The 15,440-nt window shown below is 45.4% G+C and overlaps 1 protein-coding gene across 5 annotated transcripts in view; it reads left to right on the top strand.

Moving 5' to 3' along the window:
* Positions 1-1,263: 1,263 nt before the first annotated feature.
* LOC105476792 (serine carboxypeptidase 1) overlaps positions 1,264-15,440 on the top strand; it is a 29,677-nt gene continuing 15,500 nt past the window's right edge. For 4 of the 5 annotated variants that reach the window (XM_011732983.3, XM_071082900.1, XM_071082899.1 and 1 more), the window contains exons 1-6: positions 1,264-1,390; positions 4,252-4,400; positions 9,532-9,621; positions 11,518-11,673; positions 12,039-12,113; positions 14,893-14,965. In XM_011732983.3, the coding sequence (XP_011731285.2) occupies positions 1,315-1,390; positions 4,252-4,400; positions 9,532-9,621; positions 11,518-11,673; positions 12,039-12,113; positions 14,893-14,965 (619 nt within the window). In that variant the 5' untranslated portion in view covers positions 1,264-1,314. Of the gene's footprint in view, positions 1,391-4,251; positions 4,401-9,531; positions 9,622-11,055; positions 11,148-11,517; positions 11,674-12,038; positions 12,114-14,892; positions 14,966-15,440 lie in introns of those variants that run through there. The other variant, XM_071082901.1, reaches the window with a different exon arrangement.

The following is a 15,440-nucleotide window of genomic DNA, read 5'->3' as shown; positions in this document are numbered from 1 at the left end:
TACATGTGGCACTCTTAGGCTCAAGTGATCCTCCCACCTCAGCCTTCTGAGTAGCTCGGATAGCAGGCGCGTGTCACCACACCAGCTAATTTTTGTTATTTTTTGTAGAGAGGGGGTCTCAATATGTTGCCCAGCCATTATGGATTTTATGCATTCGGGACCATCCCATGCTTAAAGCATGACAGAACCCTGCGTCATATTTTTCTCTGCCGCAGCTTTCAGCGCAGGGGCACCTCACCGGCAGGGCGGGGTCAGGGCTCTGTCCAGACAATGGCTGCAGAGTAAAAAGCACTTCTATTTATGGCAGGGCAAGGGCGAGGGGAGGGAGAAAGGAGCAGGAAAAGAGAAGTGGCCACATTTTTGTTTTTTGCTTTGTTACATGTACGTTTGAAACAGTATTTAGAAGTAGCCTCTCCTACAGCCCCTGCTGTAGCTTGTCTCCTAGCTCTGTGAGGTGAGTTATTCAGTACCCTTTAACATAAAAATGACCTTCAGACAGACAGACAGACAGACACACACACACACACACACACACACACACACACGGAGGAAAACATATCTGTCATCCACTTTTTCTTCCTTTCCCGTCCCCAGACCCTCGATTCTCTCTTTAAAATGACTGTTGTGAAGGTAATGTAACAACACAAAGTAATGCTAATGACAAATTATCAAAAAAGAAAAAACCGAAATAAAAATCTTTATTAGTGTTTTAAAAATGATGTAAAAGACTATGGGAAAACAAATGCCGACAATAGTTATGTCTAACTTTTTTGTTCACATTTCCAAAACGTTTATAACATAATTTTAAAAGAAAAATAATTTTAAAAATACATATCTGAAAATGAAACCCCGCTGTTTGCAACGACCAGCTGGCTTAATCTGACTTTTCGCAGATGTAGCAGTGTTGGAAAATATCAGTCCTTTTGCTGAGGGAAGGAAGAGATGGGAGGGGTAGAAAGGGCGGTGGTTATTGCCTTTAGTATTTCGATCCGGTCACACAACCTAAATCCAACATCTGCATCAAATGTCTCCTTTCCGAAATACTTTCCCTAAAATGACAGAGAACCTGGCCAGGTGGACAGAACGGCCCCTGCGCATTTGCAGGTGTCCTGGTGGGCTTGCCGGGCAGAGGGCGTGCGGGTCTCAGGAAGTTGACGCGTCCGCCCAGGCCCCGCCCCCGGCCCATTCAGGCCCCGCCCCCGACCCACCGGCCCCGCCCCCGACCCACCCCGCCCGGCCCCGCCCCGTCCGCCTCCCTCACGTGACGGGGCGCCGGGTCCAGCCTGTTGCTGATGCTGCCCTGCGGTACTCGTCATGGAGCTGGCACTGCGGCGCTCTGCAGTCCCAGGGTGGTTGCTGCTGCTGCCGCTGCTGCTGGGCCTGAGCGCAGGTAGGTTCAAGCAAGAGGCGAACCAGCTGCCGTGCTTCTTTTTTCTCCAGGCATGAGAGTTTGTTAGTGGGGTTGTGCTTTTGAAAACGCATCTCTTTTCCTCGGTTCTTACCTTGTGTAATTATATTGCTTTTAAATCTCGCTTTTTTTTTTTTTTTCCCTTAACAAATTCAAAGTGCTTTTTCTATCGTTTTCTGGCTCTGGGTGGTCTGAGTGCTTCCGTTCTCTCCTACGCCTAGATAGAAGCTGTGTGCAGAAATGTATAATTTGGGGAAACTGCTGGTCAATGAGGTTTCCCTGATTCAAAGGCCGCGATTGGCTGCTAAATGAGGATATAAGGTCTTTTTATTTTGAGCTGAAATCTGCGGTCAAAAATACCCTTAAATCCTACCACGAATGGGACATTTCATTGAGATAAGGCCCTTTCTTCTCTTGATCAAAACAAACAAGATAACATCTTCCCCCACAGCGATCTTTTTTGGCAAAAAACAGATTTGTGTTTAATAAAATAGGATGACTTGCAAATTGATTTTCACTCTTCATTCAGCAAAACCTCTCCTAGTCTGAAGCAAGAACTGAGGACTGGAACTGGCCACAAGCTTGCCTTGTGATCTTAGGCAAGTTGTTGAACAGTTTTGTTTTCCCTTTTGTAAAATGGGGATCATCTGGCCCTTTGGCCAGAGTGTCTGGGAGATTTTGTAAAATTAGTTGCTTTGCCAGTTTTACCAGTAGTCACTGCCAGGCAACGGAGAAGTGCCTGGGGTTAGGTCAAAAGGGACCTGTGCCTTATCTGTCATTCTCAAGGGACCCCAGACTTATCTATTATTGTCAAGGACAATATAATCGTGTGTTACTTGTATATAGAACCTTATAGCTAAGTCTGTAATGTTTTAGCCATCTGTTTCGCTCCTCAGGACACTTTCTGGTTTTCTTAATCTCCATTCTTGTTTTGTTTTGAGTCAGGGTCTCACTATGTTGCCCAGGCTGGTCTGGAACTGCCTGACTCAAGTGATCTCTCTCCCTCAGCATCCCAGGTAGCCGGGACTACAGACACAGGCCACCACCCTGGCTCTTTCTTATTTACAAGACGTGGTCTCATTGTCTTCCTCTCTACTCCTGTCTCTTGGCTGTTGGGACCAGTGCTCTTTTACTTACCAATGGGCCTTGAAATTTGAGAAGGGAGGAAGTAGAAGGCAGAAAACTCCAGTCACCGAGGGGATCCCTCCCATCATCTTTTAACATCAGCCTCCCTACTTTTTTTTTCCCAGAGTGGTTTTTGAGGAACAAAAAAAAAGATACTATAACTTGGAAATTGTTACGTTAGCAAAAAGTGACAAAGAAAATGTTTTTAGCCTACTTTTTTCTAATATGTATTTTGTGGATGCTAGAAAAGTTAAGTAAGGAAAATTGGAGTGGGGGATTATAGGATACATATATTTAAACACACATAGATATATATCCTTCAGTTTAAAAAGATCATCTGCATGAGTTAGGAAAATTGCCCTTTTTCGTATTTGTTGTAGCTCTTTGCTGTTTGCCTTTTTATTTTTGATGTACAGAAATTTTGTTGTGTAGAAATATAACAAGTTTCTGTTCTCACCTCCATCGATATTTCTTTTGTACAGTCTCCGGGGTTTGCTTAGATTCTTTCCTCATCCAGCTATCAGAAATATATTTAACTATATTTTTGTATTATTTTTAGTGTTTAAATTTTAAAATTTAAGTACTTGATCCACATGGAACTTATTTTGTTTATAGTATTGAGAGGACCTAAATTTCTCTTTTTTTCTCCACAAAAGGTAATTGTTGCTCCATTACTGTATATTGAATATTCTCCGCTCCACTAATTTGTGATGCTTCTTTACTCGTGTTTTTTGTTTCCTTGGTTGGTTGGTTTTTTGTTTTTTTGAGATAGGGTCTCCCTCTATCGCCTAGGCTGGGGGGTGCACTGGTGTGATCACAGCTCACTGCAACCTCAACCTACTGGGCTCAAGCGATTCTCCTACCTCTGTCTCCTGGGTAGCTGGGACCACAGGCGTGTGCCATGACGCCCAGCTAATTTTTGTAGTTTTTGTAGACATGGGGTGTTGCTATGTTGTTTAGAGTGGTTTCGAACTCCTGTGCGTAAGCTATCAGCCTGTCTTGGCCTTCCAAAGTGTTGGGATTACAGGAGTGAGCCACCAAGACTGGCATCTTATTCATGTATTAAATACGATATAAAAACCAGTGTATTGCATTCTGAGATTTTTACTTTTTTATTCAAAATATAAATCTCTCTTGTTTTTACAGAATTATAAAAGTATTTCCTGTAATCCCAGCACTTTGGGAGGCCTAGGCGGGCAGATCACCTGAGGTCAGGAGTGCGAGACCAGCCTGACCAACATGGAGAAACCCCGTTCCTACTAAAAAAATACAAAATTAGCCAGGCGTGGTGGCACATGCCTGTAATCCCAGCTACTCGGAAGGCTGAGGCAGGAGAATCGCTCGAACCCGGAAGGCAGAGGTTGTGGTGAGCCGAGATTGCGCCATTGCACTCCAGCCTGGGCAATAAGAGCGAGACTCTGTCTCAACAAAAAACAAAAGAAAAAAAAGTGTTTCGTATTTATTGTTAAAAATCCAAACATTACAGAAAGGTGTAGAGAAAAAACTGAAAGCCCCTGGCCTCCTATGCCACTATTAAGTTTGGTTTCTTTTTTCATAGCCGAGATTTTTTTCATTATTCCTGCAATGTATTGGGGTGGATAAATTACCAAACTGTAAAACAAATCATCTCTAGCCTAGCATGGCTGTCTCTGCCAGGCTTGGAATTTACCTGTACATTAGGCACTTTTCTGGAAAGTGAAATTGAGCTTCTGTTTCAGGAGCTGTCATTGACTGGCCCACAGAGGAGGGCAAGGAAGTATGGGATTATGTGACCGTCCGCAAGGATGCCTACATGTTCTGGTGGCTCTATTATGCCACCAACTCCTGCAAGAACTTCTCAGAACTGCCCCTGGTCATGTGGCTTCAGGTAAAGTAGTTTCCCACCCTGGCCTGAGGTCCAGGCCAAGTCTCCCCTATGTGGCTCTTTGCCTACTTTTCGGGCTCATGTCTCAGCAGTGAAGGGCCGGTTTGGTCCAGCAGTGTGGCCTGGGAGTTCGGCGTGCTTCTGAGGCAGGCTGAGGCAATGGTATAGCCAAGGAGGCTATATCAGAGGGCGAGGGGATTCTAGCCTTTTGTCAGAGTCTCTTTATATTTCCAGATGGTTGCAAGAAGGCTCACTGAAAACTCCTGATGATACATTTGATAACATAGTGGAAGAAAGTGTTTTACAGCCGGGCACAGTGGCTCATGCCTGTAATCCTAGCACTTTGGGAGGCTGAGGCAGGTGGATCATATGAGGCCAGGAGTTCGAGACCAGGCTGGCTAACATAGTGAAATCCTGTCTTTACTAAAAATATTTAATACCAAAATTATCCAGGCATGGTAGCACATACCTATAATCCCAGCTACTCAGGTGGTTGAGGCATGAGAATTGCTTGGACTCGAGAGGCGGAGGTAGCAGTGAGCTGAGATCGTGCCACTGTGCTCCAGCCTGGGTGACAGAGCAAGACCCTATCTCAAAAACAAAAAAAAAAAAAAGAAAGTTTTATGGAAGGTTCCAAAGCAAAGACCTGAGGTAGCCTGACCCTGCCTTCCTCTCCCCACAATCCTTTCCTGGACCCTAACTTCTTACCCCAAGAAAAGCTGATCTTTCGAAGGGACTGCTACCAGCCTTCTGTACCTTCATGTGACTGTTGCACCCTCCCCCTTTCCCTCAGTGTGTTTGCATTTTAACCTTGAGCTCTGATTGTAGGATGGAAGGCAGGGAGCTGGTGGAAAGATTTTTAGGGACAGGCAGAGGCTCTTTTCTGGCATTTTTGAAATGTGTCCAGAGATGGCCTACCCCCACCTGGAAGACCCCTCACCAGGGAGGAATTAAGGAACATGGTCTTGCCTCTGGAAAATGTGGGCATGGCCCAGCTGGAGCTCTGGGCCCCTCATCAGTAAATAGGGACCCTGGCGCTCACCTCCATAGGATGCTATTGGGACGTCTTCCAACAATGCTGGTATTTATAAGCAGCCTCCCACCGCCTGGGTTTTGCCTGCCAGGATGGTCAATGCAGACTTTCTGGTGAGATAGGGTGAAAATGAGCAGTTTTCAGGGAGGGGCCTTTCTCTTTTGGAATTATCACTTGTGCCACCTCTGAGGGACAGAGCTGAGGCTCAGCCCCAGGTGCAGATATGATAATGCTGCAGAAGAAGAACCCTTGTGCTTCAGCCCAGGGAGCCCTGCTCACCTCTGGTGGCTGGAGACAAAGGTGCGGCACAGTTGGCAGGGAGAGCCAGGCCGTGGACAAGCTCAGGCCTGCCATCAGAGGCCCTGGGTTTTCAGTGCCTACCTGCCACTTAGAGCCATGGCAAGATACTTCCTTCTCTGGGCCTTGGCTATCTAATCTGGGGGATTTTGGTGGTTTTTCAAACTTTTTGTTCATTAGCAGAACTTTTATTTTTTACCCCCAAATGAAAGCTTACAAAGGGGAGACAAAGCGGACAACAGCAGATGTGCTGAGGCAGGGGCTTCTCCTTTGTCCCAGGGATACTTTCTGAGCTGTTAGGAAAACAGTTTGAAACAAACGCTGAATTTCAGAAGTTGTAAGCTATCCTTTTGGTTGATGGCAGAGTGGGATTGTTAAATTAGTTAACATTTTAAAATGAGGACATTTGCTTCCTCTTTCCAAAAATCACAAGATACAGTAATTTAGGGCCTGAACTCGCTGTCCCCAAAGTTGCGTGTAGGTGGCCCCTTTTCCTAGAGGGTGGGAGCTGCTGGAGGAAGGTGCCCCTCTGCCACCCTCTGATTTGCTCTGCTCCACAGCCTCTGCCGGGCTTCTGGAGGCCATTGGGTTTGCAACATTTAGTTGACCTTTGAGCTGAGAAGCTTTTTTTTTTTTTTTTTTTTTTTGAGACAGAGTCTCCCTCTGTCAGCCAGGCTGGAGTGCAGTGTCAGGATCTCTGCTCACTGCAACCTCCACCTCCTGGGCTCAAGCAGTTCTCCTGCCTCAGCTTTCCAAGTAGCTGGGATTACAGGCGTGTGCCACCACACCCGGCTAATTTTTTTATTTGTAGTTTTAGTAGAGACGGGGTTTCACCATGTTGGCCAGGCTTGTCGCGAACTCCTGACCTCGGGTAATCTGCCCACCTCGGCCTCCCAAAGTGTTGGGATTACAGGCGTGAGCCACTGCACCCGACGAGCTGAGATGCTATTTGAAGTTTACCAGTCAAAGAGAATAAATTGCTCTTCTCCACTTACCCAGAGGCCCAAGAGAGAAGAAAAAAGATTATGCTTACAGAAGAAATAACTAATTTAGATGAAAAGAAGATCTATTTTAGCAGCCTGCTGAGGACATGTGTGCTGACTTCTCTGGGGGGAATCTTTGAGAATCGAAGTCACGTCTTCTGAGTGGGTTAGCAAACTATGTTAGGGATACTTTCAAGTCTTTGAAGCATTTCACTTGGTCCACTGACACATTGACTGTGTCTCAGAGTTTCTGGATAGCCCTAGACCATGCTGGCACCCTATCCCAAAGTTCTGGACAAAAAACGGGTTTTACAACAGGATATATTCATGTAGAACAGAGGCTTCCTCCAGCCAGCATCTCATTGCCTTTTGAGGAGAGGGGGATGAGGAGAGGGAGAGGTCGTCTGCTGTCTCTATGGCTTACCAGAAGCAGAGGAGAACTGAGATTTCTCCCACAAAGACCCAACCCTTAGGATTTCCAGCTTTTCCCCTTTTGCTTTGATCCTACCTCATCCTAATTAAGTCCATGAGGAAAAAGGAACCCAGCTTTCATTAGAGGGTAGATCTCTGGCTTTAATTTATTGCATATTGCATTGTGAATATTTTTCAATGTTGCCACATCGTTTTTCAGAGTTCATGATTCTAAGTGGCAGGGTAGCATTCCATGCTGTAGATGTGCTGTGGGTGCCTAACCTGTTCCCCTACTGGGGGACATTGGAGTTGCACCCTTACTTCTGTTGTTATTTTGAATGGGACTGCGGTTAACATCGTTATCTGCTTTGTGAACTTTTTACTGCTGTGTTAGAAAATCTTAAGATACAAAGGGCATATGATCGGCGGATTTATAGCCTTCCAATTTTATCAGAGTTAGGTTGGTTCAGGTTCAAAACATTAATGTTGTAAAGTCTTTCCCTTTGGGGCCCTCTTGCTGTTGCTAGTTGCCCTTTAGCCCTGACTCTATCTTGTCTTTTTTTTTTTTTTTCCAGATTTCCCTACTACACAAACTGCCCTGGCTTCTGTTTTGCCCAAGCTATTCCCTTTCATCTTTTTTTTTTTTCTTTTTTGAGACAAGGTCTCGCTGTGTCACCCAGGCTGGAGTGCAGTGGTGCAATCTCGGCTCACTGCAGCCTCCACTTATTGGACTCAAGTGATTCTCGTGCCTCAGCCCCCCGAGTAGCTGGGACTACAGGCGCCTGCCACCACACCTGGCTAATTTTCTATTTTTAGTAGAGACAAGGTTTCGTGTGTTGACCAGGCAGGACTCGAACTCCTCTCGAACTCCTGACTTCAAGTGATCTGCCTGCCTTGGCTTCCCAAAGTGCTGGGATTACAGGCATGAGCCACTGCGCCTGGCCCCCGTTTTGTCTTTTCGTATCTCCCTTTCCTACTCATCCTGCTAGTGCACAGAGAGGCCACATCCTTTTATTCTAGGTCCTCAGCCCTTTCCCTTGCCTTAACTGACAGGGCCCTCCTCATAGACTCCCCACTTCAATTGGCCCCTGGATTTGTCCAGAAAAAGCACTGACCATCTTTTCCCCTGACCACCTCCCAAAGGGCCTCCTCTTGTCTCAATTAGAAAGCCCACCCAGGCCGGGCGCTGTGGCTCACACCTGTAATCCCAGCACTTTGGGAGGCCGAGGCGGGCGGATCACGAGGTCAGGAGATGAGACCATCCTGGCTAACATGGTGAAACCCCATCTCTACTAAAAATACAAAAAATTAGCTGGGCATGGTGGCGGGCGTCTGTAGTCCCAGCTACTCGGGAGGCTGAGGCAGGAGAATGACGTGAACCTGGGAGGCGGAGCTTGCAGTGAGCCGAGATCGCGCTGCTGCACTCCAGCCTGGGCGACAGAGCGAGACTCCATCTCAAAAGAAAAAAAAGAAAGCCCACCCAACCTGTCCTATTTGCCTCTTAGATTCTTTCCTCTCTGAAGCCCTCAGAGCCTTTAGAACTGCCCCTAGCACCGAGCTGCGGTTCAGAATCCTGCCTTTCCCACTCCCATGGACGTTCACAGTATCAAACTCTCCCTGCCCTGGAGCTTTTGAATCTGCTGCATTATATCCAGAGAATCTGCTTGATCAAACTGCTCCTAAGTCTGGGTCCTTTATTAATCCACAGGGATTCTGAAGAGTCTCCCATCTCCTGGGGAGGGGGTGATGGAGGAAGAGTCAGAAGGCCCAGTGTCTAGTCCTGGTAGAGCTCCTTCAGGTCAGCAAGGCCTGCGGCAGGCCACGGCTCCAGCTCAGAAAATCAGGAGGCAGCTAGGCATGATGGCTGACACCTGTAATCCCAGCACTTAGGGAGGCTGAGGCGGGAGGATTGCTTGAGCCTAGGAGTTCAAGACCAGCCTGGGTAACATGGTGAAACCTCACCTCTACAAAAAACACAAAAATTAGTTGGGCTGGATGTGTTGGCGTGCGCCTATAGTTCCAGCAACTTGAGGGGGGCTGAGGCGGGAGGATCACTTGAATCCCAGAGGTAGAAGCTGCAGTGAACTGAGATTGCACCACTGCACTCCAGCCTAGGTAACAAAGTTAGACCCTGTCTTAAAAGAAAAGAAAAGAAAAGAAAAAATCAGGAGTCAAGAACATTCCACTGAGGACCTCTTAGCTCAGCTCTGCTCCTTTCAAAGAGAAAAGCCTCAGCAGTTACTAGGGGAGCTTCTCATATGGAAGTCCCTGGTTCACCAGAGAAATTGTGTCTTTTATGCAAATTGACCCAGCCATCACTAACTCATAAACCATCTATAGCAAATGTGGTCATTCATTGTAGAGACTAAGTTTGACTAAAATTTTTGTTTGTTTCTTCTCTCTTCCACAGGGCGGTCCAGGCGGTTCCAGCACTGGATTTGGAAACTTTGAGGAAATTGGGCCCCTTGACAGTGATCTCAAACCCCGGAAAACCACCTGGGTACAGTGAGGACGGTCCTGAGCTAAACCTTACCCCGTGGCCTCTGAGAGGCCCTGCCCAACTCTTGGAGGGGCCACAGATGTAGCAATCCCTCACCATCCCTTTCCTCTTCCTGTGAATACTGAGGCCATGGGCACTTGTCCGCAGGCCTCCTCTCTGGCCCAGCTTCTCCCATTTCTCAGGACAACTTATCTTGCCCCAGTCTGCCTCGCTTTCTCCAAGACAACCCCTCTCTCCAGCTGCCTTCAAAAACTTACTACAGCAGACACCTGGGACCCTGCGTTACCCATGCTGGCCATCTCTGCAGTCTCAGACACCAGGGTTGCACCCTCCAGCCACAGCCCCCAGTCCTTTTCTCTCTCCTCTCCTCCTACTTGTATCTTGACTTCCTCTTTCGATGTCTCTCTTGCTCTCCTGCTCACACCTCCCCCTCATTCTTAGCATCTCTTCCTTCCCTCACCGGTCTGTGGTCAACTCCCGTATCCTTCTCCCTTTACAGCCTTGGGTCACTCCCACTGTCCACCTGCTTAGCCCTGACGCCCCAGGCTGCCCATGATCAGAACTGGGCACCCGCCCTAGGGCTGCTACACAGCGTGGGCCTTACTCAGGGCTTGTGGCTATTCCTCTCTCTGTGCTCCGGCTCTCCCAGCTGCACCTATTGCTATGAATGTTTTCCACTTTCCTCAGTGCTCCTCCTCCAGCCTCCCTCTCACATTGGGAGCTAAGCTTTCTGGTCTGTCTTTCTTTTTTTTTTGAGATGGAGTCTCCCTCTGTCGCCAAGGCTGGAGTGCAGGGATGCAATCTCGGCTCATTGCAACCTCTGCTTCCCAGGTTCAAGCGATTCTGCTGCCTCAGCCTCCCAAGTAGCTGGGACTACAGGCGTGTGCCACCACACCCGGTTAATTTTTGTATTTTTAGTAGAGACGGGGTTTCACCATGTTGGTCAGCTGGTCTCGAACTCTTGACCTCGTGATCTGCCCGCCTTGGCCTCCCAAAGTGCTGGGATGACAGGCGTGAGCCACCGCACCCGGCCACTTTCTTGTCTGTCTTAAGGGTTTCCTACTCTTGCCTCACGGTCTTTGTACATGCTGTCCTCCTGGCCTGGGCCTTTCCTGTACTTGGTTCCAACAGAAATCTCACTTCCAGGAGTGGTTGTAGAGTCATCCCCTACCTTCACCCCCCATCCCAACTTGTCTCCAAGCCTTCTGGAACTAAAAGGGCCATATGAGTGAGGACCGTGGTCCCAGTCCTGGTGCTGCCACTGCCTGTCCAATTTTGTGACCTTAGACACATTCTGGGCTCTTTCTGGGCTTTAATTTCCTCATCAGCAAGGGACATGACTGGACTGTGTCATTATTCAGGATCTTTTTTATGTAAATTTTATAACTCTCAACCTCTTTGGAAAAGGTATTAGAATAAATTCTGTTCTTGCAGTGTACAGAGAAGCCAGGCCAATGTGGAAATTGGATGCATTTCCAAGAAAACTGATGTGTGTCCAGACTTTGAGTGTCCTCTGGCTTCTTCGAGTTAGTGCATAGACTGTCTCTGCATGCCTCTTTCTGCACTAGTTTGTTACATTTAGTACATTGTATTGTGTGAAAAGCAACAGCCCAGATTATTTGATTCCTGTGTGTGTTAATCTTTCCTTCTTGCCTCTCCCTTTTTTTGGGGGGAGTTGGAGGGGGGGGCTTTCTTTGTTTTGTTTTGTTGTTTTGTTTTGTTTTTTTCCTATGTTCCTGTCCCTTATTTTTAAAAATCTCTTTTGGCAACAGGGATATCATCGCCACACTGTTATCCTCACTATGTGGGTTTTGCTGAGCTAGTAGAAAATGATCCAAAGATAATTGGTGACCAAACAACTGATTGCAACATTTCATTTTCCTCTGTGGCACATAGCTCCAGGCCGCCAGTCTCCTATTTGTGGATAATCCTGTGGGCACTGGGTTCAGTTACGTGAATGGTAGTGGTGCCTATGCCAAGGACCTAGCTACGGTGGCCTCAGACATGATGGTTCTCCTGAAGACCTTCTTCGATTGCCACAAAGAATTCCAGGTAAGCAAAGACTCAGGAATAGCTAAGTAAAGGGTTGGCAATAGCAACTCTACATCCATCAGCATAAACCTGAACTGCCTCCAGAGTTTAATGCCTAGCTGATTTCTGAGAAAACCTTTTTATTTCCAAGATTGGGTTGTGGATTTTTGTTTCTGTCATCTTTAAAGTTGATATTTAACTTGAAAGAATGACCCTGGAATGGGCATTCTAGTCAGATGCAATAATCAGATCGGAGTGATGGGGGAGGAAGACAAAGCAGATTTGTTTTTTCTGGCCATTACATGCAGTAGAAATTTGAAATTAATTTACGTGACTCAAAAAGCAATCACGGTTGTTAATTCTGTATAAATTCCTTTTCTTACTAGACAGTTCCATTCTACATTTTCTCAGAGTCCTATGGAGGAAAAATGGCAGCTGGCATTGGTCTAGAGCTTTATAAGGTAATGGAAAATAACTTTGTTATTATGGTTTTGGACAGAAAATCTTGTTACTTTTATATACACACGTGATATTAAATACACTTTGAATAGGGCCATGTACATGCAGAGTAAGATTAAATCTGTAGTAATAATCATGAAAAGTTTTTAAAAGAAAAGTGAAGATTGCCCTACTAGATCTGGAACAAGATATAAAGCTTGAGTGAGTAAAAGAATGTGGTACTGACATAGCAACAGACAAATAGATTAATTGCAACAGGATACAGAATCCAGAAACACGCACATATATATGTATGTATATCATGTATTTGTATTATATGTATATGATCATATATAAATATAAGATAACTCTTCAAATCATTGAAGCATGGATAGAATGTCAATAAATGTTATGGAGACAAATGTCTATCACTTTGGAAAATAGAAAACTTGTATTCTTGCCTTGTATAAAATATTAATTCTGGATAGATTAAAATCTAAACTTAAAAATAAAAATTGGGACAGAATGCAGTGACCCATGCCTATGATCCCAGCACTTTGGGAAGACCAGGCAGGAGAACCGCTTGTGACCAGGAGTTCCAGACCAGCCTGGGCAACGTAGCGAGATCCTGTTTCTAAAAAAAAAAAAAAAAAATCAACCGGGCACAGTGGCTCCTGGCTGTAATCGCAGCTACTTGGGAGGATGAGGTGGGAGGATCGCTTGAGTTCAAGAATTTGAAGCTGCAGTGAGCTGTGATCATGGTACTGCACTCCAGCCTGGGTGACAGAACAAGACCATGTCTCAGGAAAAAAAAAAACACACACAAAAAACAACAACGTCCTAGTAGAAAAATGGGCAAAGCCAAATGTGGACAAGCAATTTATAAAAGAAATATAACAGCCTTTAGACATATGAAAAATCTTCAACTTTTATTAGTAAGCCAAGTCCATGAGATTTGTAAATATTTAAAAGACTGATAACACCCAGTTTTGGTAAGAAGTCAGGGAAATAAGCTTTCTTGTGCACTTTTGATGGGAATACAAATTAATTTAAACTTAAAAGGACAATTTGACAATGTCTGTCAGTTTTTTAAATGTATGTGTCATTTGACCCAATAATTTTATCCTATGGGAATACTTATACATATGTGTATGTCAGTGAATGTTTATTATGCCATTGTTTATAATGTTCATAAACTGAAAACAGCTGGTTGGCTGTCAGTAAAGGATTGCTTAAATAAAGTAGGTACATCTTTCCAAGATGAAATGCTTTGCAGCCAGTGTAAAGAATGGATCCAGGCGGGTGCGGTGGCTCATGCCTATAATCCTGCTCATGCCTGTAATCCCAGCACTTTGGGAGGTCAAGGTGGGTGGATTGCTCGAGGTCAGGAGTTGGAGACCAGCCAAGCCAACATGATGAAACCCCGTCTCTACTAAAAATACAAAAATTACCTGGGCATGGTAGTGCATGCCTGTAATCCCAGCTACTAGGGAGGCTGAGGCAGGAGAACTGCTTGAACCCAGGGGGCAGAGGTTGCAAATGAGCTGAGCTGAGATTGCACCACTGCACTCTAGTCTGGGTGACAGAGCGAGACTCTTTCTCAAAAAAAAAAAAAAAAAGGTTGGATCTCAGCACTTTGGGAGGCTGAGGTGGGAGGATTGCCTGAGATCAGGAGTTAGAGACCAGCCTGGACAACAGAGTGAGACCCCTGTCTCTACAAGAAAGAAAAAAGAAAGAATACAGAGAGCTATATGTACTGAGTATGGAAAGTTGTCCTTTGGGTATTTAATTGTGGAACAATGTGAGATAAACTTGTTTGTAAGTCAAAAACACTTCCATATGTGGAGATAGATTTGCACGCTGTGATGGCAAACAAAAGGGTAAAAGGATACATGACACACTTAACTGCAGTCAGTTGGTGAGTGTGAGGGCACAAATGAGGAAAAGTAAAAGACTTTCACATTTTCTTCTATCTCCTATGTTTGAATATCAGTGAGCTTAAATAAGCGATTTTTTTAAGATTTACTAATTTAAAAAAACTTATAGAAGTGGCATATGTACTTTATAGAATATTAGAAACTACAGCAAGCATAAATTAAAAATGAAAACTTCACCATCCCACTTGATGGAGATCACTATAGTTAGCACCTGTGCTAACTATATAGGTAATAGGTTTCTAAATATTCTTGTGCACATTTATATAGAATTGTTTAGCTGAATGAGATCATATTATACATACTGGTTTCAGCCTGCTTTCTTCAATCAGTAGTTCTCAACTTTCTATTTCTGTAAATTTTCATCTCAAATATTCAGACTTTTTTTTTTTTTTTTTTTTTTTTTTTTTTTTTTTGAGACAGGATCTTGCTCTATTAGCCAGGCTGGAGGCTGGAGTACAGTGGCGTGATGATAGCTTACTATAGCCTCTGCCTCCTGGGCTCAAGCAATCCTCCTGCCTCAGCCTTCTGAGTAACTGGGACTAAATGCGAGCATCACCGTGCCTGGCTAATTTTTGTATTTTTTGTAGAGATGGGGTTTTGCCATGTTGCCCAGGCTAGCCTCGACCTCCTGGGGTCAAGTGATCCTCTGACCTCAGCATCCTGAGTATCTGGGACTATAAGGCGCATGCCACCATGCCCTGCTAATTTTTTAACTTTTTGTAGAGATGGGGTCTCACTACATTGCCTAGGTTGGTCTTGAACTCCTAGGCTCAAGCGATCCTCCTGCCTCAGCTTCCCAAACTGTTGGGATTACTGTGTGAGCCACTGCACCTGGCCTGAGGGCGTTTCTTGTTTCATCTTTCAGGCTGTTCAGCAAGGGACCATCAAGTGCAACTTTTCCGGGGTTGCCTTGGGCGATTCCTGGATCTCCCCTGTTGGTAAGTCTGACATTTTCAGGCATTTCTTCACTCCCCTTTGCCCATGCTTTCCTGGGACTTTGGGCTGTGTTGTCCAGATCAAAGAGCTAAGCAGCAGAACGTTCTGGGCCCTTAGAGAAAGTGTTTGCTGCATCCAAGAAATATAGGGACAGAGCACCTACCATGGACCACTAAGGGCTGAACTGAGTTTTCTTTAATTATCACAACAAAAGGATCAAATTTTACATTTGGAGGCATTCTGAAGACTCAGAGAGGTCATGAAATATGCTCTCTGCAACATAGGATGAGTGGCCTAGTCAGGATTCAAATCCGGGTCTGTGCGGCTCAGTACAAAGGCAAATCTGTTTTGTCATCCGCCCCCTCTACTTCCCTGATGCTGACATAAGCATTTGGTGTGAAATTTCCATCTGTTATGCTTATTGATGGCAAGACAAGGTTATCGTCTGGTCTTGCAACTCAGAGGTGTGCAGTTTCG

Source organism: Macaca nemestrina, chromosome 17, assembly GCF_043159975.1.
Source record: "Macaca nemestrina isolate mMacNem1 chromosome 17, mMacNem.hap1, whole genome shotgun sequence".
NCBI classification, from domain to species: domain Eukaryota; kingdom Metazoa; phylum Chordata; class Mammalia; order Primates; family Cercopithecidae; genus Macaca; species Macaca nemestrina.
Note: the sequence above shows the minus strand (reverse complement) of the source record. Positions and strands in the feature narration are given on the sequence as shown.